Genomic DNA, 25,770 nt, shown 5'->3' with positions numbered 1-25,770 from the left:
TGATTAGGTAATTGAGTTTATCTTATGGATTTCTTAAATTACAAGAGTGGTAGGAGCTATGAGTTTTTCTCTGAAGTAGTTGATGTTTATGTTGAAACTTGTATTCGGTATGATCTGCTGAATAGTGATATCAATAAGCAATGTAATTCTATTAAGATAATTGTAAAGAATAATTACATAATCTCTTGTCATTTAAGGATACACTAATGCACTCACAATTTAAAGATTGCACTGAATAGAAGTTGTATTTAGGGCATCCTTAAAGAGAAGGACTAACAAAAAAGTGTAAGTACTAGAACCTTCAAAGGCCAGAGCACTGATACATGATAGTATAAACAGTGAAAAGGAAGTCCCACATTCAGTCCCCTGCTATTGAGTTAGTTGCCATACATTATTGCTTTAATTGGCCTAAAGAGTATTGGGAAGGGACGGGAAGATTGATCACCACTAACACTCCTAATTGCCATCAGAGATAGTAGGAACTGCCAATGCTGGAAAATCTGTGATAACGCAGTGTGAAGCTGGATGAACACAGCAGGCCAAGCAGTATCAGAGGAGCAGGAAAGCTTTTGGATCGGGACCTTTCTTCATAAATGGAGAGGAAGGGGATTCTGAAATAAATAGGGAGAGAGGGGGAGGTGAATAGAAGATGGATAAAGGAGAAGATAGGGTGAGAGGAGACAGACAGGCCAAAGAGCCAGTGAAGTACAGATACAGTATATATAGCTGTTCCCGTTGTGGCCTCCTCTACATCGGGGAAATCAAACGGAGGTTTGGGGACCGCTTTGTGAAACACCCATGCTCTGTTCACAACAAACAACTACATCTCCCAGTCGCGAACCATTACAAGCCCCTCCCCCACCAACTCGTCAGACGACATGTCCATCCTGGGCCTCCTGCATTGCCACAATGATGCCACCCGAAAGATGCAGGAACAGCATCTCATATTTCATTGGGAACCCTGCAGCCCAATGGTATCAATGTGGACTTCACAAGCTAAAAAACTTCCCCTCCCTCGACCACATGCTGAAACCAGCCCAGCTAGTCCCTGCCTCCCTAACCATTCCTCCCATCTCAAGCCCCAACCCCATCCCCTACCCACTTACCTCATTCTGCCCCCTGACCTGTCCATCCTCCCTGGACTGACATTTCCACACCTACACTCACCTTCACTGGTTCTAACCCCACGTCTTTGACCTGTCTGTCTCCTCTCCACCTATTTTCTCCTTTATCCATCTTCTATCCGCCACCCCCGTCTCCCTATTTATTTCAGAATCCCCTTCCCCTCCCCCATTTCTGAAGAAGGGTCCCAACCCAAGACGTCAAGCTATCCTGCTCCTCTGATGTTGCTTGGCCTGCTGTGTTCAACCAGCTTCACACCGTGTTATCTCCTAATTGCCATCAGCCTGTTTCTTCTGCAAGAAGTGTGGAACTGCAGGAGGTGGGTGAAATACCATATGAATATTTTGCAATAGTATTTACTGTGGAGGACATGGAAATTGGAGAACTTGGGTGAATGAATACTTATGTCTTGAAAAGAGTTCATATTGCAAAAGAGAAGGTGCTGGAGGTCTTAAAATGCAGAGAGGTAGATAAATCCCCAGGACGGGATCAGTGTTTCCGCAACTTCGTGGGAAGCTAGGGAAGAAATTTTTGTGACCCTTGCTAAAATATTTCTCTCATCATTAGACATGGGTGAAGTGACGGTAGACTAGTGGTTGGCTAATGTGGTGCCATTATTTAAGAAAGGCCATGAAGAAAAGTCAGGGAATTATAGACCAGTGAGCCTTACGTGAGTGGTGGATAAATTGTTGAAGGGCATTCTGAGGGATGGGGTTTACAGGCATTTGGAAAGGCAAGGACTAATTACAGATAGCATGGCTTTGTGCATGGGAAATTGTGTCTCACTAACTTGATTGAGTTTTTTGAAGAGGTGACGATTGCTGAAGCAGAGCGGCAGACACCTATATTGATTTCAGTAAAATGGTCATCAAAGTTCCACATGATAAATTGGTTGGTAAAGTTAGATCATATTGGATCCAGGGGGAGCAAATCAATTGTATGTGAAATTGGCTTGTAGGTAGGAGACAGGGTGATGGTGGAGGATTGTTCTTCAGACCGGAGGCCTGTGACCAGTAGTGTCCAACAAAGATTTGTTTTGGGTCCACTCCTTTTCGTCATTTATATAAATAATTTGGATGCGAATAAAGAAGGTATGGTTAGTAAGTTTACACATGACACCAAAATAGGTGGTGTCATGGATGGTGAAGAAGAATAACTCAGAATACAATGGGACCTTGATCAGATGGGCCAATGGGCTGAGGAGCAGCAGATGGAGTTTAATTTAGATAAATGTGAGGTGCTGTATTTTTGTCAGGCAAACACTGACAGGACTTATACACTCAAAGGTTAATGTCCTGGGGAGTGTTGCTAAACAAAGAGACCTAGGGGTGCAGGTGCATAGTTCCTTGGAATAGGAGTCACAGGTAGACAAGGTGATGAAGAAGGTGTTTGGCACACTTGCCTTCATTGATCATAGCATTGAGTATAAGAGTTAAGATATCATATTATGTCTGTACAGGACATTGGTGAGGCCACGGTAGAAATAATGCATATAATTCTGGTTGCCTTTCTCTTGGAAGGATGTTGTTAAACTTGACAGGGTACAGGAAAGATTTAGAAGGATGTTGCTGAGCCTAAAGAGTTTGAGCTATAGAGAGAGGCTAAATAGGCTGGGACTTCTTCCCCTGGAGGATCTGAGACTGAGAAATGACTTTATAGAGGTTTATAAAATCTTGAGGGGCATGGTGAATAGCCAAGGTCTTTTTCTAGAGTGGAGGAGTCCAAACCTGGACAACATGTGTTTAAGATAATGGAAACATTTTAAAAAGGATCCGAAGAGTAACTTTCTCATGCAGAGGGTGGTGCATGTATGGAATGAGATGCCAGAGGAAGTGGTGAAGGCAGGTACAATTACAACATTGAAAAGGCATCTGGATGGCTATATAAAAAGGAAGGGTTTAGACTGATATGGGCCAAATGCTGGCAAATGGGACTATGTCGGGTTGGGGTGTCTGGTTGATGCAGATGAATTGGGCCGAAGGTTCTGTTTCTGTGCTGTATGACTGTGACTCTAAGAAAAATAAGCCCAAGTCTCTCTTCATATCTGAATTGCTCCAGCCCTGACAATATCTTGGTAATTCCAAATCCGCTCCACACTCCCCTCCAGCCCCACCAATCCCCACCTGCAACTGAAGCAAGTGCTACACCTGCCCCTATACCTCTCCCCTCACCCTGATGCCAGGTCTGAGGAAGACTTTTCACATCAAACAGATGTTCACCTGCACATCTGTCAATGTTATATACTGTATCCGCTGTTCCCGTTGTGGCCTCCTCTACATCGGGGAAACCAAATGGAGGCTTGAAGACCACTTTGCGAAACACCTATGCTCTGTTCGCAACAAACAAATACACCACCAAGTCACGAACCATTTCAATTCCCACCCTGCCCCACTCCTCAGATGACATGTCCATCCTTGACCTCGTGCATTGCCACAATGATGCCACCCGAAAGATGCAGGAACAGCATATTTTGCTTGGGAACTCTGCAGCCCAACGGTATCAATGTGGATTTCACAAGCTTCAAAAGCTCCCCTCTCTCGACCACATGCCGAAACCAGTGCAGCTAGTCCCTGTCTCCCTAACCATTCCCACCCCTACCCACTAACCTCATCCCGCCCCCCCAATCTGTCCTATCCCCCCTAACTCCCCAACTACATTCACCTTCACTGGCTTTAACCCTGCCTTTTGACCTGTCTGTCTCCTCTCACCCTATCTTCTCCTTTATCTATCTTCTATCAGCTTCCCCCGTCTCCTATTTATTTCAGAATCCCCTTCCCCTCCCCCATTTCTGAAGAAGGGTCCCAACCCGAAACGTCAAGCTTTCATGCTCCTCTGATGTTGCTTGGCCCACTGTGTTTATCCAGCTTGACACTGTGTTATCTAGCATCCTGGTAATCTCCCCTGCACCCTCTCTACTGCAATCATATTCCTTTCTATGGTGTGGTGATCAGAATTGCACAAAGTACTTTAGCTATGGCCTATCTATTACATACATTTTAACGTCTTTATTTTCTAGCCAATGCCTTGACAAATAAAGGCACCTATCTCATTTGTTATGTTAACCATCTACTCCCTTCAAGGATCTGTGTCCATACACACCAATGTTCCTCGGATCCTCTCCACGTTTTAGGGTCCAACCATTCAATGATTACTCCCTTGCTATGTATCCATCCCAAAATGCATCACCTCACACTTTATAGAATTAAATACCATTTGCCACCATTCAACCCATCTATACCTTCCTGTCTTCTAAGGCTTTCCTCCTTGCTATTTACTACACCACCAAATTTTGATCTATTTTCGAACTTATTGATCATACCTCCTGCATTCATGTCTAGATCATTAAGATACACAACAAAAAGCAAGGACCCCAGCACAACATGCGGTATACCACTAGAGACAGACTTGCAGTCATCCACTGCTTCCTACCACTAAGACAATTTTGGCTCCATTTGTCCTGGATCCTATAGGCTCTGAGCTTCTTACCCAGTCTGCTATGTGAGACTTTGTCAAAAACCTTACAGAAGTCCATTTAGCCTACATCTGCTGCACTCTCATCTACCTCTGAAAAATACAAACAAATTTGTTAAATGTCAGTTCAACCTGACAAACACATGCTGACTATCCCTGATCAATCCTTGCCTTTCCAAGTGGAGTATAGTTCTGTCCCTTGGATATTTTTTACCAGTTATTTCCCTACAACGAATGTTAACTGGCCTGTAGTTCCCTGTTTTATTTTCCTACCACCCTTCTTGAATAATGGTCCCGTATTAGCTGTCCTCCATTTCTCTGGCATTCCTCTTGTGGCCAGAGAACATTTCAAAATTAATATTTGAGCCATTGCAATCTCTTTTGCCTCCCTCAGCAGCCTGGGATAGATCTTATCTGGACCTGGGGATTTATCCCTTTTGAAGTCTACTAAACCATCACTTCCTCTTGTTGGAGGTGGACACTGCCTGGGTACTTGAAGACATGCATGCTATATTCAGCACAAAATTCAGGGTGACATGGTGGCATGATGGTTAGCACTGCTGCCTCACAAGTGCCTGAGACCCAGGTTCAATTCCAGCCTGGGTGACTGTCTGTCTGGAGTTGGATGGTTCTCCCTGTGTCTGTGTGGGTTTCCTCCGGATGCTTTGGTTTCCTCCCACAGTCCAAAGGTGTGCAGGTTCGGTGAATTGGCCATGCTAAATTGCCTGTAGTGTCCAGGAATGCCTAGGTTAGGTGGATTAGCCAATGAAAATGCAGGATTACAGGGTTAGGGTAGTAGGTTATCTCTGGGTGGGATGCTCTTTGGAGAGTTGCTGTGGACTTGTTGGGCTGAATGTCCCGTTTCCACACGTTAGGAATTCTATCGAAAATAAATTGCAGCCTCCGTCTCTTGCAACGGCTGCATAGGTTCGGTTGCTTGTGCTGTTACTAGTGCTATCAATGAATTTGAGTCTGAGTAGCAATTAAATAGAGAGGACTTAGTAGACTTGAAAATGCCGACATTTGAGCAATGATGATGACCGGGACTAAAAACAACAAATGCTGGAGATCACAGCGGGTCAAGACAGCATCCGTGGAAAAAAAGCAACCTAACGTCGAGTTCATAGCACCTGCAGTAATTTGCTCCTATAACTACCGGGACTCTGAGATGCTTATTGAAAATCTGGGGACGTTCTGACAAAACTTGGAGTTCTGGTTACCTCAGGCATATTTAAACATGTATTGCAGAGAATTTATGCTAATTGAGTTGTAGCAGATAGTCGGGGAACAGTACAAAACTGTTAATCAAACGTTTCCTGAAAGTTCTAACAATTAGCTTAATTTCGGTTTGCCAGATTCGTTTTCTTGCAGTGATTTAAGGTTGAAATGTTTGCAGCTAATCACACAGTCCACCTCTTCACTGCAAAAGCCCTTCAGTGTATTGACTGATCGAGAGCCGTTGGGTGGGCTGGGCTGCACTGTTTAAATGGCACAGTCCTTCCCCTCCATCCGTCTCCTCGTACGATTGGTGGCATCCAAATGGACCAATCATAGCGACTCAAAGTTCGCCTCTATGTAGGGAGGAAAAAAGGAGAGAAACGATAACATTCACACAAACGGGCAATAAATGTGTCCGGTGCCCAGCAGCAGCTGCCTCCAGCTGATCGCTACATTTCCAATGATGCGGGGGTAAACCGATACAAACCGCTGACGTCAGGCAAACCCGTCGCCAGGGCAACGCATTCTAGTGGAGCGGGCTGCGCCAATCAGAGTGGGCGGAATGTGGAACGGCAGCGAATGAGCGTGCAGCGGCGGGGAGTTTAAACCTGAAGCCGGCTGGTGTTGGACTGCAGTCCGTGGCGAGTGCTCAGGCGGTTAGCAATGGCTCTTCGGATGGTTAAGGTAGCGTTTGTTATTGGCTTTTTTTAAAAGAAAAATCAACCAAACCACCTCCTCGTTTCCACCACCGTAATTACTCACTCTAAGGCGATATTTTCCAGCAGGACCAACCGGGAGTTTAACGGAATTGGTTCGCTTGTAAACTAGGCTTTTTTAAAAAAAAATGTTGGTAATGAAATTTGGAGTAAAAATAAATAGTGTTTTTTAACTTAAAAAATTCTGTTTTCATTTTCCTAGTGGAAGCGAATCCTGTAACCATGCTTAACACTGTTATGGTAGGCTTTTTAAAGTGGAAGTATTGTGTGTGGCAACTTCACTTCAGACCTGATTCTGTTAACCCGCATAACAGACCGAAGCTAAAACCAAAGACTGCTATAAGCGTTTGGTTATGTTTTAATGTCTGGGCCGAAGTAGGTGTGCAATTGTTTTGGTTTAACTCTTCTCTTGTGTAGCGGGTGAACTTAGCGATAACTTTTGGCTGGGTTGCTGCTGGGCGTGTAGGGAAGAGCGGTGGAGCTCTGCAATGACGTTCAGTGGGATTTTCCGAAGCTTCCTAAGGAAAGTCAACTTTCTGCGACTGGCATAAGTGGCTGGACCCACAGGCGGGTCCACATTCGTATAATGCTACATTCTGTAGATAAGCGATAGCCTCATGTTTCAACGCAGGGATGGAGGGGGAAAAAAATAACAGCACTTTTATTTTTTAAGGCGGGGCTCCCAGATCATGTGCTTTTGCAACGTTGCAAAGTCCTACGGGAAGGCGCCATTCAGAATCTGGCTCCAATCTCAATTTGTCATAAACCAGTCAAATACGCCCCCTCTCTATTTATTTCAGAACCCCATTCCCCTCCTCTCTTCTTCCCCCCCCCCCCCCCCCCCCCGCCATTTCTGAAGAAAGGTCTAGGCCCGAAACTTCAGCCTTCCTGCTGCTTGGCCTGCAGTGTTCATCCAGCTTTAACACCTTGTTATCTCACTTAATGTTGGGTATGGGGGGCTGGGGGGAACCCCTCTGCTGTACGTGGCTGGAGTGGTACTTCATATTTATGTAAACGCTCATTGTGTAACCGATTCCTCTAAACCCATGGTTCAGAACAGCTGTTAATTCTTTGGCTTTAACTGGGATTAGTGTTGGAGCCAGACATGTGAATTTTCCTTAACAATTGCTAGCCTTGGTTAATGACTTTACTTCCTCTTGCCAAGTTCATGATGGCTACCCTGTCTTACAAATCTATAAAGCAATCTGATATTATGTGAGTAAGAATGGATGGGGAGAAAATTGGCCAACTGCTCTACTGCAACAGATTAGGAAAGTGGAATGGAACAACAATATTCTTATGAACAAATACCTCCTGTGCTATTGCAGTACTGCAGCTGTGCCCAGTTGTTTTTGTTCATTCAGTATTAACATCCTAACGAACTACTTTGACAGACTAATCATGTTGGTAAAGACAACATTGAACCAAAAGTCCTTCCAGGAAAAATTGGAACAAAGCTTGGCTTGAGACCTAGAACTGCTTTGGTGGACATAGGCAACAAGACACTGGGAACTAAACTCCCAGTGAAAAAGGTATGTTGTGCATTGCTAGATAACCTGTACCCTTAATGGATTTAAATTCCTAGCAGCTGTATTTGGTTTTTTTTGTCCCTATTGTGGCAAATGTCTTGACTGACTAACTTGCAGAATGCTTCTCCAGTATAAAGTGCAACCTGGAGTTTGCCTGTTTTTAATTCATCTAGTGCTGGCACTCCTCTTCTGTCCTTGGTCAACTTGAACACTTCAATGTAGCTCAACACTAAACCACCCCTTTTCATTAAATAGATTTTTGTTACTTTCTGAACTCACTACAACTTCATAGCACTAACTGATCCCATGGTTTTTTGACCATATCACTGAATTTTTTTAAACCAGTTCTAACAAGGGGGCACCCCTGCCAACCTCTGGATCCAACACATCAATCTCCAACACTTCTGCCATCTGCAATTTTCCCCTCAACCTTGCCTGCTGTACAGAGGGACCACTGTCTCTGTGACTTCCTCATCTGCTCGTCACACTCCTCCAGCCCTGCTACACCTGCCCCTCTATCTTCCCTCCTCCCAGGCCCTAAGACTGCCTGCATCAAACAGATGTTCACCTGTGCATCTGCCAATGTGGCATACTGCATCCACTGTACCCATTGTGGCCACCTCTACATCAGGGAAACCAAGCAGAGGCTTGGGGACTGCTTAGCAGAATACTACACTCGGGTTGCACTAAACAACAGAACCTCCCAATCGTGAGCCATCTTGACGCTCCCTCCCATTCCTCAGATGTGTCCATCCTAGGCCTTCTGCAGTGCCACAGTGATGCCACCCAAAGGTTGCAGGAACAGCACCTCGTTCTGCTTTGGAATCCTGCAACCCAATGGTATCAATGTGCATTTCACAAGTTTAAATCCCTTCTTCCTGATACTAACCTCATCCTGCTCCCTTGACTTGTCCATCCTCCCTTGACTGACCTATCTCCTCCCTACCACGTCACCTCTTTGACTTGTCTGTCTCCTCTTCACCATCTTCTCTATCCAACTTCTATCTGCTTTCCCCCCTCTCTTTATTTCAGAAGACCCTTACCCTCCCCCCACTTCTGAAGAAGGGTCTAGGCCTAAAATGTCAGCTTGCCTGCTGTGTTCATCCATCTCCACACCTTATCTGTTTCTCCAGCATCTGCAGTTCCTATTACCCTTAACAAGGGGGCTTTCAGGTTATCTTTTCAACAACTATAGCCATGCTTTTGTCACATGCTTCTAATCTCTCCTGGTCTTAGTATTTCAGACTTTGACAATGCATTCTTTCTACCTCCTGTCTGAAAGGCATTGCCTATCTGTTAGTAGAGCTTTCCAGATATCTCAGCAAACTCTCCATGTTGCTAGACTTGCTTAGTTTCTCCAGAAGCTTTTTTCTCTCTGGATTTCCAGCATCTGGAGTTCTTTTTCACTTTAGTACTAACTTTTTTTTTTAGTTTTTGACTGATGCTCTGTAAAGGTGGTTAACTACTGCATAGACAATGCAATAAACTAAACTGCATTGAGGGGGTGGGGAAGAAAAGTGCTAGCATGAAATAACATTATTTTAAATTCTACAGGGGAAGAGTACAGTGGCCCCAAAGGTGGAACTTGTGAAGAAGGTCAACAAACCAGTAGCTCCACAAACAGAAAAGCAATGTGAAGATATACCAAAGGTAGCTGTTCCAAAAGCCTGAGTCAGCTGTAAAAGCAGGTCAAAGCATTATTGCATGAAGCAATTCCATTTTGGTGAAAGGATGCATCCTTCACTAGCCTTTGCAAATGCACTATCTTGAAGGAAACTAAAGTAGACTTTTTTCTTGCTCTCTATCCCAGACCATTAAACCTGTACATCCCAGGATGTCTGTATCCATAGCAATGCCGCACATCAGCAGTTATTTGCTGTTGTCCTTAAGACTTCAGTTAATTTGTTATTGACATCTTGATGCTGTTTGCACTTTTTTGAATGTAGCACTTAGCTTGGAACTAAATTGTACCAGTGTTCTCTAAGATATAAGTATGAATAGATAATAAAATGTGAGGCTGGATGAACACAGCAGGCCAAGCAGCATCTCAGGAGCACAAAAGCTGACGTTTAGGGCCTAGACCCTTCATCAGAGAGGGGGATGGGGGGAGGGAACTGGAATAAATAGGGAGAGAGGGGGAGGTGGACCGAAGATGGAGAGCAAAGAAGATAGGTGGGGAGATAGGGAGGGGATAGGTCAGTCCAGGGAAGACGGACAGGTCAAGGAGGTGGGATGAGGTTAGTAGGTAGCTGGGGGTGCGGCTTGGGGTGGGAGGAAGGGATGGGTGAGAGGAAGAACCGGTTAGGGAGGCAGAGACAGGTTGGACTGGTTTTGGGATGCAGTGGGTGGGGGGGAAGAGCTGGGCTGGTTGTGTGGTGCCGTGGGGGGGAGGGGATGAACTGGGCTGGTTTAGGGATGCAGTGGGGGAAGGGGAGATTTTGAAACTGGTGAAGTCCACATTGATACCATATGGCTGCAGGGTTCCCAGGCGGAATATGAGTTGCTGTTCCTGCAACCTTCGGGTGGCATCATTGTGGCAGTGCAGGAGGCCCATGATGGACATGTCATCAAGAGAATGGGAGGGGGAGTGGAAATGGTTTGCGACTGGGAGGTGCAGTTGTTTGTTGCGAACTGAGCGGAGGTGTTCTGCAAAGCGGTCCCCAAGCCTCCGCTTGGTTTCCCCAATGTAGAGAAAGCCGCACCGGGTACAGTGGATGCAGTATACCACATTGGCAGATGTGCAGGTGAACCTCTGCTTAATGTGGAATGTCATCTTGGGGCCTGGGATGGGGGTGAGGGAGGAGGTGTGGGGACAAGTGTAGCATTTCCTGCGGTTGCAGGGGAAGGTGCCGGGTGTGGTGGGGTTGGAGGGCAGTGTGGAGCCCCATCCCAGGCCCCAAGATACACTTGTCCCCACACCTCCTCCCTCACCCCCATCCCAGGCCCCAAGATACACTTGTCCCCACACCTCCTCCCTCACCCCCATCCCAGGCCCCAAGATGCTACACTTGTCCCCACACCTCCTCCCTCACCGCCATCCCAGGCCCCAAGATGACATTCCACATTAAGCAGAGGTTCACCTGCACATCTGCCAATGTGGTATACTGCATCCACTGTACCCGGTGCGGCTTTCTCTACATTGGGGAAACCAAGCGGAGGCTTGGGGACCGCTTTGCAGAACACCTCCGCTCAGTTCGCAACAAACAACTGCACCTCCCAGTCGCAAACCATTTCCACTCCCCCTCCCATTCTCTTGATGACATGTCCATCATGGGCCTCCTGCACTGCCACAATGATGCCACCCGAAGGTTGCAGGAACAGCAACTCATATTCCGCCTGGGAACCCTGCAGCCATATGGTATCAATGTGGACTTCACCAGTTTCAAAATCTCCCCTTCCCCTACTGCATCCCTAAACCAGCCCAGTTCGTCCCCTCCCCCCACTGCACCAAACAACCAGCCCAGCTCTCCCCTCCCCACCCACTGCATCCCAAAACCAGTCCAACCTGTCTCTGCCTCCCTAACCGGTTCTTCCTCTCACCCATCCCTTCCTCCCACCCCAAGCCGCACCCCCAGCTACCTACTAACCTCATCCCACCTCCTTGACCTGTCCGTCTTCCCTGGACTGACCTATCCCCTCCCTATCTCCCCACCTACACCCTCTCCACCTATCTTCTTTGCTCTCCATCTTCGGTCCGCCTCCCCCTCTCTCCCTATTTATTCCAGTTCCCTCCCCCCATCCCCCTCTCGGATGAAGGGTCTAGGCCCGAAACGTCAGCTTTTGTGCTCCTGAGATGCTGCTTGGCCTGCTGTGTTCATCCAGCCTCACATTTTATTATCTTGGAATCTCCAGCATCTGCAGTTCCCATTATCTCTAAGTATGAATACTTTGGTTCAGTCTGAACTTGGCATGTAAATTGTGCTGAGTTGGCATAACACTAACTTTCAAACTGCTGACTAAGGCCACCTTTAAGAACTGGAGTAGACCATGTGGTCAGTTAGTATTGAATGGTGAGCAATATTGCTGGCTGATTGTGTAGTTTTACTTCCATGTCTCTTCACCCTGTTTAGTCTGCTCTCCATTTATTCCTCAACCCAGTCCCATGTCCTTTAAAATTCATGAACAATCAAGTATCTTGAAATTTCTGCAAAGATTCTTGAACCCCCCCACCATGAAGAAATTTTTATCTTGTGCTCAAATGATCCATTCCTCCTGACATTACCTAGTCTAGATTCCTGACAGGCTGAACAAACCTGTCTAATCCTTTAGAATTTGACTACAGTTTACCTCTAATCCAGGATGGCATTGAATAAATTTTAAAGATGCTGCCTTGATCTAATGTGTTGTCTCACTTGTTATATGACTGCACTGATTAAACTGTAGTTGCTACCTGTGTTTCTTGCTAGTGACGCTACTGTTAGTATGAGTAAATAATTGGAAATATTAATTACAAGCAATTCTACCTCCACGATATGAAGCAGCATGCAGTCCTTGCTGTGATCTTTGTTACACTTTGTAACCATGCCATCTCTTCAGTTGCAGGTGCCAACGTCACCATCCCTGATGGAAACATCAGGCTGTATACCTGAAGACTTGTGCCAGGCATTTTCAGATGTTCTCCTTCCTGTTAAAGATGTTGATGCAGATGATGGTGATAATCCCATGCTATGCAGTGAATATGTTAAAGATATCTACAAATACCTGAGACAACTGGAGGTCAGTCTTTTATTTAGTTGACTGCTTAAATTCTAGCCTCCTATCTTCCACTTTCTATAAACATGTCCTCTTCAAAAAAAAACTCTGCATCTGCTCATGCAAGTGCTGTTCATCCTTCTCAATGCACTTCATAAATCCTTGTCTAGGACTTTAATATAATTGTTCTTTGAAAAAGATCCCCTGTGTGACTTCAGTTTTCAGTTGTTAAATACTTTGGTCCTCCCAGGATCTCTGTATCGCTTACTTCCTGAACTGATTGTGGTTTGGGGTGGGACCTCCCAATGGCTGGCTGCCTTCAGCTGAGATCTCCCACTTTCTAATGTCCTTAACAACCTTGTTTATCTATCTTTCTCCTGTTTTCAACAGGAGAATGTTTACAGTATTAAAGTTACCAAGAGCAATATTGTGCCAACTCTTTCACTATTTTTGAAGCCTGCAAGATAGAACATAGAACAATACAGTGCGGAACAGGGCCTTTGGCCTTCATGTGCTGACCTGTGAACTAATCTAAGCCCCTCCCCTACACTATCCCTGTAAAGATCTCTTCAGTTATGTTTAGTGATGACAGCTAAAGTAGCTAGGGTCTTTCATTGAGGAAATGAGACTTCCTTAGAACACTTGTTGACAAATTCTTAGGTTTACCTTCTCCTGCTTATGGGGAAGGCCACCTCAAACTTTTCTCTCTATGTTGCAAATTAAGTGTCGGGCATAACTCTGCACTTCATACTAGTTTACTTGAGTAATGGCCACTTTACTGCTGTTCAAAGCAGTGGCTTGCCCATTTTGAGGAATCACGTGGGTCTGAAGTTGCGTCCAGGTCAGACAAGACCTGCAGCTTTCCTTCCTAAAGGTCATATTACGGGGTGTGCGTCTGCACGTCCAATGCTAATCCCACCAGCTATCACAGTGGGAGTTGAATCTGTACCTGTCACAGGGCCTTTAGATTCTTGGTCATGTTATGTGCCACATTTGGAACTTAAATGCATTCACCTGAAGTAGTGGAGAGAGATCTTTGAAATTGATCACTGTTTTAATAAACTTATTGCCACAGTGGTTTCTGGCTTTGAGTTTAAACAAAAATTTAAAGTGGATTTTCTTACTGAAAGGTGGAACAGTCAGTGAGACCAAGGTACCTGGAGGGAAGGGAGATAACTGGGAATATGCGTGCTATCCTCATAGACTGGCTTGTGCAAGTTCAGAGGAAATTTCAGCTGCTCCAAGAAACACTATACATGACTGTATCAATCATTGATCGATTTCTTCAGGTAAGAATACTCCTTTCATTCTGACATCACATGAAGCCTTATTTGGATAATGTTTCTTAGTCATCTGTTTTTAAATATAAGAATTAACCCAGTGTTAGAAACTGGTTCATGGACTGGAAGCTGCATAGGCAGCTTTCTCCCTGTTAACCTGGTATCTCATTCTGCAGCAGAGTTAAGATTAAATGTTGGTGTTACCCAAGGGTTTTTTGGTTCTTTGTACGAAGACTTGAGCCCTATGAACAACAGGAGCCTGCCTCCCAGTTTGGAAGCTTCCTCCTTTTTTGTAGAAGGACCAATATTATGAGCCTGTATTTTGGGCCTGATACAACTTTCCAATACAGCATTTTTGAGAACCCATCCTTTGAAGGTCATGAATCTAGGATATGAAGAGTTGCCATTAAAAAATTTGAAGCATGGGTGTGCATTTTCCACTTATCAGGCTGCAATGTTGGACTGCCAATTGTTTGAATCCCATTCTGATCAAAGCTTGTAAACCAAGTAACAAGCATCTCCTAGCTTTGTGTACATGCCAGTGTCTTTGTTTACTTCTTGCCACTTTTTGAATAGGGTGGTGAGCTGCCACCTCAACCACTGCAGTCCATTCTGTTGAGTAGACCCACAGGTCTACTAGGAGTTCCAGGAGTCTGTCATTCAATGACACTGAACAAATGGTGATATAACAATATTTCTAACTCAGGGTGGTAAGTGGTGGTCCTGTGGATGTGCTACCTAGCTTGCCCTTCTAGATAGCAGTTGCTGGTTGGGAGGGTGCTGTATAAGAGCCTTGGTGAATGTCTACAGTGCTTCTTCTAAGTGGTATACACTGCTAGACCTGAGCAGTGGTGAAAGCAGAATATCTATCTGAACATTCTGCCAACAAAGCTTTGTCCTGGATGGTGTCAAGCTTCTTGTGCTGGAGCTGCAGCCATCTAAGCAAACAGAATACACCTTTGTAGACAAACAGGCTTTGGGGTTGAGAGTTAAGAGATTCCTAGCCTCTTGACATTCAGATAACTTTAATTGGTTTAAGACTTCATCTTTTGGGAACCTCACCAGAGGTGCTGGCTGTCACCACCCCAGGGTGGATAAATCCCTGGGAAGCAAGGGGACAGATTGATAATACAAATCTCCAGGAATCTTCATGTGACATGCTAGAAGACCTGACATCAGCTAATGTCTTAGCACCTTTTAAGGGGTGGCAATACTCAAGCCAGTGAGCCTGACATCAGTGGTAGGCAAACTGTTGTGAGGAATCCTGAGGGACAAGATTGACATTCCTTTGACGAGGTGTTGACTGACTGAAGTCAACATGGCAGTGCATGGGGAAACCAGGTCTCTAACTTGATTCCTGTTTTTCCCTCTTCCAAAAAAAAAGAGGGAAGTATGAGGATTGAGGGCAGTGGTGGATGTGACCTATATGGGCTTCAGTAAGGTGCTTTGACAAGGTTCCTCTTGCTAGACTGGTAGCAAGATTTGTATAACAGGGAGAACTGGCTGAAGGCACAAGGATGTTTCATAGACTAGAGACCTGGGACCAGCAGCGTCCTGTAAGAATTGGTGCTGGGTCCACTGCTTTTGATTGCAAATCATAAGCATATGAACATAGAAGGTATGGCTACTAAGCTTGCAGATGGAACAAATTAGAGCTGTAGTAGAAGGCAATATTGCCTCAACAGGATTTTCCTCGACATACTGAGTGGCAGATGAGTTTTTACAGATGAGATTAGACCACAAAACTTGCAACTATTCAGTCACTTCTCATCCAATAGAGGCCTAGTTTGCAAAGGTAAACTAGAGCAAGAGTTGCAACACCCTTAATTGTAAGGTTTAGGGAGTGATGCTGAACAAAGGCCTTGGAGTGCAGGTTCATACTTCCCTCAAAGGTGGTGTCCCAGATTGATAGGATAGTGAAAAGGCACTTGGTATTGTCTTTATTGGTCAGTGCATTGAGTATAGGAGTTGGAAGGTCGTGTTGTGAATATACAGTTATTCCACTTCTGAAATACTGTGTTCAATCCTGGTCTCTGCTATTGGCAGAATGCCATGAAACCTGAGGATTTGGGGGAAGACTTACAAGGACATTACCAGAGCTGGTGGGTTGCCTCTATAGGGAGAAACAGAATAGGCTGGGCCTATCTCTTCTGCAGAGCCTCAGACTGAGACTGAGGGATGACATAGAAGCTTAGATTCCCTACAGTGTGGAAACAGGCCCTTTTTTTTGGCTCAAGTCCACACTGCCTCTTGGAGCATCCCTCCCACACCCATCCCCTATAACCCACACCCCTGAACACTATGGGCAATTCAGCATGGCTAAATTGAAGGGCATGGATAGTGCAAATAGCCAAGGTCTTCTGGAGTCCAAACTAGAGGGTGGGTTTAAGGTGAGAGAGGAAAGATTTTAAAAGGTTCCCAAGGAACAGCTTCTACGTGCAGAGGGTGGTGCATATAATGAGCTGCCAGAACTGGGAGGCTGGTACAATTAAAAGGCCCCTAGAAGGGTTTTGGCCCAAATGCTGGCAAATAGGACTAGATTGATTTAGGAATCTGGTCAGCATAGACAAATTGGACTGAAGAGTATATCTGTGTATGTATGATTAATTCTGGTTGAATAGCATTACAAATGCCTCAGCCTTTAATACTACCTGGATTCCCTGCTTTTGAGGGTGGGGATATTTGAAGTGTTGCTCCCCCTTTATCACTTAACTATCCACCACCATTGAGTAAGATGACAGAACTTTGATCTGATCCACTTTGGAATTGTTTAGCTGTTTTGTATCAAAACAGCAGAGGCTAATGTGGTGTCACTGATATGCTTGGTGCTAATTATAGCCCTTTGATAGGCCTCTTTATTGGATGACAAATAACTAAATAGCTGCAAATTTTATGGTCTGATCTGCAACATCCCCTGGGGATTAACATTACCCAGTTCAATAACTGGGGTTCTGGCATTGAAACAACTTTCTTCCTTCACCTAGCCACGTAACAATCACCACACCAGTGGTAACGTCCCCCAAGCTTAGTTTTAAGTGTCACTTTCATCTTGTTCAGTCAACCTCTGGGTTGGAGAAACTCTTGGAAAGTTGAACTCCAGAATAGGACATAGATCTCGAATGCTTTAGTCACCTAAATGTCCACTGCTTCATGGTTCTTCAAATTTGAGCATTTAAGGTTGTAGTCCTAAAGCTGAATTTCAACAGCTTAATGTAAGTCTGATCAAAAGTAAAGAGCAGACAAGATGTCCACTTGTTTAGAACTGTTGCAACTGTCTCACTGCAGGATAATCCAGTAACCAAGAACAATCTACAACTCGTTGGTGTGACAGCAATGCTGGTAGCATCCAAATATGAAGAAATGTATCCTCCAGAAATTGGGGACTTTGTCTATGTCACAGACAACACTTACACTACAGCTGCAATACGTGAGATGGAGAGGAAGATTCTCAAGAAGCTTAACTTCTCTCTTGGTCGACCTCTTCCTCTGCACTTTCTGAGGAGGTCTTCAAAAGTGGCAGAAGTAAGTTTTAGCTTTGCCAGCAAAGACTTGAGTTGCATTCCAATTCTATACTGAGGAATTACCTTTATTCTTGTCAGCAAATGCTTAGGCTTAGTAACTTCAGTTGCCCAATAACACTGGTTTTTAAAATGTAGGATTGGCCATGGGACCCACTGAAATCTTTCTATGTCCATCTGATCTAGTAGATCTAAGGCTGGCTTTTTTGGGTATAGTTTTCTGATATTCAAAACAACTGATCTTGGCATTCCTGCCACAATTATGTTATGGGTTCAAACATCCTAGTAAGAATTAATACTTGACTGCTATAATCAGTTCTGTCCTTGTCTGGTTATTCAGCCCAAACTGCCAGTGGATTACTTGTCTTCATAACTCACTGAACCACTGGTCTCCAATTTGACTGCCCAGTTCTTGTAATCCAAAAATAAGGAGCTGTGGCACTAGAGACCCTTCAATATTGAAGGAAGCCTCGTAGCCTGGGATTGCTACCTAAACCCTTCTGGCTCCAGTGTTCTGACAAGCAAGAATATCTATCTGTCTGTCCATCCCTCCCTCTTCTAGGGAGGAAACTGCCATCCTTGCTGGTCAGGCCCACATGTGACTCCTGATCCACAACGTGGCTGATTCATCAGTTAGGGATGAGCAATAATGCTGGCCTAGCCAGAGACACTCTCTCATCCTATGAATTTAAAAAGTGGCATCTCCTGCTCTTGAAGTAATACAAACTGGAAGAGTATCTACATAAATAATTCTACACAACCATAAGTGTGCTTTTACATTAACTGCCTATAAATCTCCACCAAAGAAGCTAAAAAAGCACTATTTTAAATTCACTTTCATCTTTGTTTTTACTGTTCTGATATTAGGTAAGCTCTGAACACCATACTCTGGCTAAATATCTAATGGAACTGACTATCATTGACTATGAGATGATCCACTATCTTCCATCTCAGATTGCTGCTGCAGCTTTTTGTCTTGCCCAGAAAGTCTTAAATAGTGGAGAGTGGGTAAGTATTCATAAAGAGCAGGATTAGTCCAAGTCTGTTCAGCCACTTGCTGATAGCAGTGTTTCTCAACCTCACTTTCTGCTTGCTCACCTTTAACACCTAGTTCCCATACTAACCAGAACTTCTGTCCTAAACACCACTGACTTGGTCACCCACAGCTTTCTATTGCAATGAGTTTCATGGATTCACTAGCCTCCAGCTAAACATTCCTTGTCTCAATTCAGAGTTCACTAAGACTGCCCTCAGGTCCTGGTCTCTGCTACTCAGAGAAGCAACTTCTCCATGTCTGTTCTATCGGGCTTTAGTATACTCAGTTTCACGTGAGATTCCCACCCACAACTTTTCTTAGTGTTTATATGATAGTACAGACCATGAGTTCTCACCCACTCATGATGACAAGATCTTCATCCTGGGATTATTCCTCTAGACCCCCTTCTAGACATGGGGCACAAAAATTGCTCTCAATCTTTTTGAAACAGTCTGACCAAAGCCTTATACAGCCTCAGCAGTACACCTCTGCTCTTGTATTCCAGTCCCCTAAAAAAACACTAACATTGTATTTGCTTTCCTAACTACCAACTGAACTTGCATGTTAACATTGAATCCTGAACTATGACTCCAGTCCCTCTTGGACTTCTGACTTCAAAAAATGTTCCCAATAGTCTGTGTGCCTCTATTTGCAGCAAAGTGCACAACATCACACTTTCCCACATTGTCCTTCATCTGTCACTTTTTTTTTTCCCCCCCACTCTTAGGCTAAGTCCATCTGAAGTGTTCCTGCTTCCTCTGCACTACCTTTCACCCAACTGCTTGTCATCTGTAAACCTGGCAACAATGACATCTAGCAATTCCTCTTATCTGATTGCTAATGTTTAATATGAATAGCTGGTCCCAGTACTGACCCCACAACTCCTAGCCACTAGCTGTCATCCTAGATAAAAAGTTCCTTTATCTTTGCCTTCTGCCAGTCAGCCAGAGTCTCTTAACTATGCCAGTACCTTGCTCCTAACACCACAGGTTCTTTAGCAGCCCCTTGTAAGGAACTTTGTCAATTTCTTTCTGGAAATCCAAATAGACCATGTCCACTGCCTTTAACTCTCTGTACCATGTTATTCTAACAGACTTTCAGGCATGACTTTCCCTTGAAGCCCTTTTTTTGACTCAGCCTGTTTTACCATGTGCTTCCAGGTATTCTGCAATCTATAGGCTATTTTAAAAAAAAATAGCCTTGTCATAGTAACAATTGACTAACTCCTAATTCCCATCTGCTGCCTACCTTTTTTACATGGATTATTGCAGTAGCTATTCTTCCCACCATACCCCTTAACTACAGTGACTCCTGGATTACTACCAATGCCTCTATGATTTTTGTCAGCTAATTCCAGAACTTTAGGGTATTCTCTGTTTAGTCCAGGTGACTTAGCAACATCAGTCCTTTCAGCTTCCTCAGCACCTTGATAGCTCCTCTTTAATGGGGTGGTGATGCCCCAAATCAAAGTTCTGGTGTGCTGCCAGTATCTGTCATTGCAAACTGCAGGTGCTCTTCAGTTCCATCATTTCTTGGTACCCATTACAATGATAGCTTTTTCCAAAGCTGTCCAATCTCCACTCCTGCCCCTTCACTACTTTTGGTATATAAAGCTGGCAATATTTACCATAATTCAGCCAGAATTGGGCTGAAAAGTAGCAAACAGAGTTCAATGCAGGTAAATGTGAGGTGATTCATTTTGGGAAGAATAATAGGAAGACCATACCAGTCAATGGAAAGATTCTTGGTATCATGGATGTACAGGGGGATCTTGGTGTCCATGGACACCTAGTTCCCTGAAAGTTGCCACCCAAGTTGGTAGTGCTGTGAAGGCTTGCAGTGGGTTAGGTTTTATTAGTAGAGGGATTGAGTACCAGTGCTGTGACATCATGCTGCAACTGTACAAAACACTGGTGTGGCCTCATTTGGAATACTGCGTGCAGTTCTGGTCACCCCATTACAGGAAGGATGTGGAAGCACTGGAAAAGTGCAGAGGAGATTTTACCAGGATGTTCTCTAGTCTAGAGTGCAGGCCCTATGAAAGGCTGAAGGACTTGGGTCTCTTATTGGAGAGAAGGAGGCTAAGAGGGGATTTAATAGACATACAAGATGATTAGATAGCGTGGACAGTGAGTCTTTTTCCGAAGATGAAGACTCCAGCTTGTAGAAGGGGGCATAGCTACAAACCAAGGGTGATAGATTTTAAGGCGGATGTCAGAGGCAGGTTCTTTGCTCGGTGGGAAGGGTGTGGAACATCCTGCCTGCCAATGTAATTAACTTGGCCACATTAGGGGCATTTAAACAGTCCTTGGATAAGCATATGGATAATAATGGGGTAGTGTAGGGGGAGGGGCTTATTAGTTCACAGGTCAGGGCAACATTGAGGGCCAAAGTGCCTGTTCTGAACTGTATTGGTCTATAACTTGCTAGCTTTGCCTTGCACCATGTGGCATTATTACTATTTACTGCCCTCTATTGGTGCTCTAAAGGCTTCCAACTAACCTCCACCACATCATACAATTCTTACTTGCTCTTGTGCTGTCAACCAATTACCATGCAGTAATGGTTGCCTTGCTACCCCTTTGGCATACTACTTCCTTGGGAGGAAGAGCAGAAATTCATCCCAGAAGCACCTGCCATTGCTCCATCTTCCCTGCTGGGCTCCCCTTCCAACTAACTCTGGACAGCTCTTACCTCCCTTGCCTTTTGAGTTGTGACTATTTAAAACAATATCTGCTTCAAGCTGAACTGAAGGATGAATTTCATTATATAATGAACCCCCCCCCCCCCCCCCACCCCATATTCCTTCACTTTAAGCTCACTAATCCCTTGTTACACCTCACCACCAAACCCAAATTAGCTATTCCCTGCGGGGCCCTACCACTAGCTTCTCAAAGTACTTCTTGAGGAAGAAGACTGTGTAGTTTGGCTGCGGATCAAGAGGCAATCTGTTTGTTTTTCCTCCAGTCCACCTGCCAGATGAAGTTCCCCTGACATGACATGAATTGTAATTGTTCCTTCCTTTTTTAAAACCTGACAATAGGTAGAAGGCCTGTACATAACTCCTATCGGTGTTTTCCCTTTTGTAGCCCCCTCAACTCTACCCACACTTTCCCTTCTGACTGCATAATGCTTTCTAGCAAGCTAAGAAACAAGACCAAGGTGCTGTATCTGTCTTCGGTTTCTCCTTTCTGTATTTTACTAAGATCCACTTGGACATGTGATCACTTCACATTTTAATCACCCCATCACTAACCAGCAATCCTCCACCCTGCCTCTTCCAATGTTCCATGCCACCAAACCCTGTACCCCCATGCCATGCTGCTGCTGCCCCCCCTCCACCCCCAATTACTTAGCTTACACCCTAGTTATGTTCTGGTCCTAGCAAACTCTGGGTGATGCCCACCCTAGAACAGTACTGGTGTCAATGCCAGACTTCAGCTGAAAGATAACTGTCTATCTCTGACATTCTACAAGCCCTAATTAGTTTATTCATTCTTTCAGTCTCTTCTCCTGCGGCGTTACATGTCTTACAAAGAAGAGGATCTCATTCCAGTGATGGAACACATTGCTAAGAATGTTGTGAAAGTCAATCAAGGCCTCACTAAACACATGGTAAGTGCTTGTATATTCAGTAACTGGATCTTGAGCTCTATACCTTTGCCTGAAATGGCAGTTCTTAAATTCATATTTTGAAGTCAAAGTTTAAGTAGGTAATCTGAGCTTGGTGTTTACACACCAGGTTTCAGAGCTGCATTTTGCAGTTGATGTGGTGTCTAATATTGCCACTGAATCTCCATGTAGTCTAACGAGACAAGAGTCTTAAAAGTGACTCGCTGCAAATGTACAGTTCAGTTCCTAATCTTTTTTCAGATGCCCATTGCAGGGAAATTACTTTTTGTCTGCTCCCTAATGTGTTTTCAAACTTTGCCTTCAGCTGGCTGGTGTGAATATCTTCATGCATTAAGATTCCAGCTCAGTCAACTGAATTACATGACTTTTCTGGCAAGTGTCTCTTGTGTACTGTTCCAAATGAATTTTGGACTTTAAGCCACATCTGCCTCCTAAAACTCAATGGTCTTAGTATCGTGCACATTGGAACAAGCTGGCTATAGAGGCCATGCAGCTTTTCTTGCACTAATTCTGCAAGATCAAAACCCCTCTTTCACCCTAAGCTGTACCTTCTGTACACTAACAACTTGCTGCAATAAAGTTTACTCTTATTTGCACTTACTCTTACTAACTTTTTAACTTTTTATTTTGTCCACCCAAAACCATTTTCTCCGTCTGACTGCACCTCCAGCATGGCAGCTCAGTGGTTAGTGCGCTCAGCACCAGTGACACAGGTCCAATTCCATTCTCTTGCAACTGTCTGGAGTTTATGCATTCTCCATGTCTGTGGGCTTCCTCCCACAGTGCAAAGATGTGCAGCTGAGCTAGATTGGGCATGCTAAGTTGCCTGCATGTTCAGATGCTTAGCTTTTAGCAAGCTAAGAAACAAGATCAAGGTGGTGTATCTGTCTTCTGTTTCTCTTCCTGCATTTTACTAAGAGCCACTTGGACAAGGGATGGGTCTGGCTGGGATTCTGAGGGTCAGTATAGACTCATTGGGCTGACTGCCAGCTTCCACACTAGGGATTCCATGATTGACTTTTGGTACCTTGCAATAGTGAGGAGGGGAACAGTCTCTCTCAGCTTATCTTGCAGCAGTTCCCCATTTGAACAATGTGTTATGCAACCCTCTAACATCACCTTTTGTCCTATTCCATGATACTACAGTCAACTACATAGATCCATTGTATGCCATCCAGACCTCTTGTTCTGTAACCAGTACTTAAATTCTTGATTAGGCCAAACTATAGGCAGGCAATATGGCCTTGTTTTAAACATTGCTGTGTATTTGACCTGTTTTAACAAGTAGAGACAACTTAAGATCTATGGAGGCTATCAGGTGCCAAGATTGCAATTTTTGACACCACTTTATCAGAAGTGGATAGCTGACCTGCAGATTAACTAACTTGGTCTGTTTTTCAAGCAAGCTTTTAATGCCACTTTTTTCCTGCAAGTGCTCTGAGGGTCAAATCCAAGGAAAAGGGAAATCCTTCAGATGCAACTATTGTAAGTGTTGGAAATAGCAGGAAAAGTTCAGGCCAGGCAACAATGGAGACACTACTCTCTCTGCTCCTGTTCACTCTTGATCTATCTTTATGCTCCCTTCACTTGGAAGGGGAGGAAAGCTAGGCCAAAACCATCAGCCCTAACCATGCCAGTACCTCTTAATTACTAATTCTTCCCCACCCCCTCACCTCATAACTAACTTTGTCACATCTCAGGTAATCCAGAACTGCTTATACTGACATAACATGCTATATGTGCAAAAAACATACTTTTGGCTCTTCTAACCTTTGCATGAGCCTCTGCTTTTTTTTCTACCTACACAGCCACTGCCAAGGATCTGCAGCATGAATTTCCCAAATCATATTTCCTCCTGCACTTCAGTAACCATCTCTCTCACTTCCCTATCTTCATGCAATTCAATGCCTTTATTCTCAGCATGTTGTCATTGGTTTTTTCCTTTTCTTGATCAACTATGCAGCCAAATAGTCTGCAAAACTTAATGTCCCTCTTGCACTGCACTAAATCATGTCACAATTGCCCTTTGATTCTTGCCAGAGAGTCAACTTTAGTTTTTTTGACTAACCTGCCTTTTGAACCTCTTGAATCCAAAGTCTTGCTAGAATCACTGATATATGGAGTTGGATTTTTCTGAAGAGCTGTAGTCTTGAGTTGTATTACTTGCATAGCCTAGAACAAGCAACAATATCTTCACACTGGAAGAAGCTATTGCTAAGCCATGTTACGAAACTTTTTTCTTTAGTACTAAACATCACTCCTCTTCTCCCCCCGCCAAAAAATCCAATACTTGTGGTTTGATTACTGTTGTAATCTCTAACTGTTTCTTTTTTGTCTAGACTGTTAAGAATAAGTATGCCAGCAGTAAGCAAATGAAGATCAGCACTATTCCACAGCTAAAATCTGATGTGATACTCAACCTTTCAAAGCATTTAATCTCCCAGAAATAACTTCACTTTCTCTGAGCAGCATATTCTTGTAGAGTCTGTCTGAGATGCTTGTCAGCACCATGTGCTACTGTAAATAAATGTAATTATCCATTTTATCTACTGACTTTCATTAATAAAACTGATTTTAAAAAATTCAGTTGTTCAATATTGGTGTTTAATGCATTAGTTCAAATGCAGCTCTTGAGCTCTCCAATCCATTTAAGTGTACTTTGGTTCTCGGGTTTGGCTTGATTTTTCTACTTATCAATGCAGAAGATAGAGTTTGATATTGGTTTCCAGTAAGGAACCACATCTGAAATTCCATTTTGATTAGTTTTAATCATTGTCAACATTTTACATGATTGAACCACACCTTGTCTAAATCATAACACAGCATAGACATCAACTTTCTCCAATCTCCATAAATCCCTTGAAGTAATTTCCCCAGCAATCAACCAATTTCTACCCCTAGGACTTAAATGGTTTTTCCTCAATCAAATTCTCCTGGTTTTAGACTTGTTCAGTGCAGACAGCTGATCTAACACTAACTAGCTTCAATTAGTCCCCAGTTAGTGGTAATGTTCCAGAGGCCTGGTCAAAGGCTTCTGACAAATGGCCAAACTTGAATTGGACTTGAGTGGAGAGGCAACTTCTTTGGAATGAAGTCTGATCATGAAACCATTATGGGCCCTCTTGTAATCCAGTGGTAGTGTCCCTACCACTGGCCTGAAGCACTCAGGTTCTATGTCCTAACAAATCCAGATATGGATATCAACTGCCAAACAGGCAGATCAGGAAAATAACTGTATACAGTGCCCTCTTAGCTTCCAAAAAAAAACTAACCCCAATGCTAGTGTCACTGCCTTTTGAGCCAGGACACCTAGGGTCAAGTACCACCCGTTCAAGACTTAATTTTTTATTCAAAAGCCTACTTCCCTTTTGACCCTTTAGACTTCAGGGCATGGTCTCTCTTCTCTCAAATACGGTCTTGGGTGAACCTGTTTGCAATTTGTCTTTTAAAGTATATTTTTCCCCTCTGCATAAGGTTACCAATAATGTACTTAATGCTCCAGTTTGCTGTCTAAACACTGTAAAGATACAGTTGTGTTGTGCATGGCTTTCTAAG

At 44.0% G+C, this 25,770-nt stretch overlaps 1 protein-coding gene across 1 annotated transcript; it reads left to right on the top strand.

Moving 5' to 3' along the window:
- Positions 1-6,342: 6,342 nt before the first annotated feature.
- Positions 6,343-24,794, top strand: ccnb1 (cyclin B1). The gene is made up of 9 exons (XM_048525666.2): positions 6,343-6,495; positions 7,922-8,059; positions 9,611-9,706; positions 12,593-12,772; positions 13,879-14,037; positions 17,314-17,550; positions 18,414-18,554; positions 22,087-22,197; positions 24,555-24,794. The coding sequence occupies exons 1-9, from the start codon at positions 6,475-6,477 to the stop codon at positions 24,663-24,665; spliced, it is 1,194 nt and encodes a 397-aa protein (XP_048381623.2). The 5' UTR covers positions 6,343-6,474; the 3' UTR covers positions 24,666-24,794.
- The last annotated feature ends 976 nt before the right edge of the window (positions 24,795-25,770 follow it).

Source organism: Stegostoma tigrinum, chromosome 3 (genome assembly GCF_030684315.1).
Source record: "Stegostoma tigrinum isolate sSteTig4 chromosome 3, sSteTig4.hap1, whole genome shotgun sequence".
Lineage (NCBI taxonomy): Eukaryota > Metazoa > Chordata > Chondrichthyes > Orectolobiformes > Stegostomatidae > Stegostoma > Stegostoma tigrinum.
This window is presented reverse-complemented; position numbering and strand designations above follow the sequence as displayed.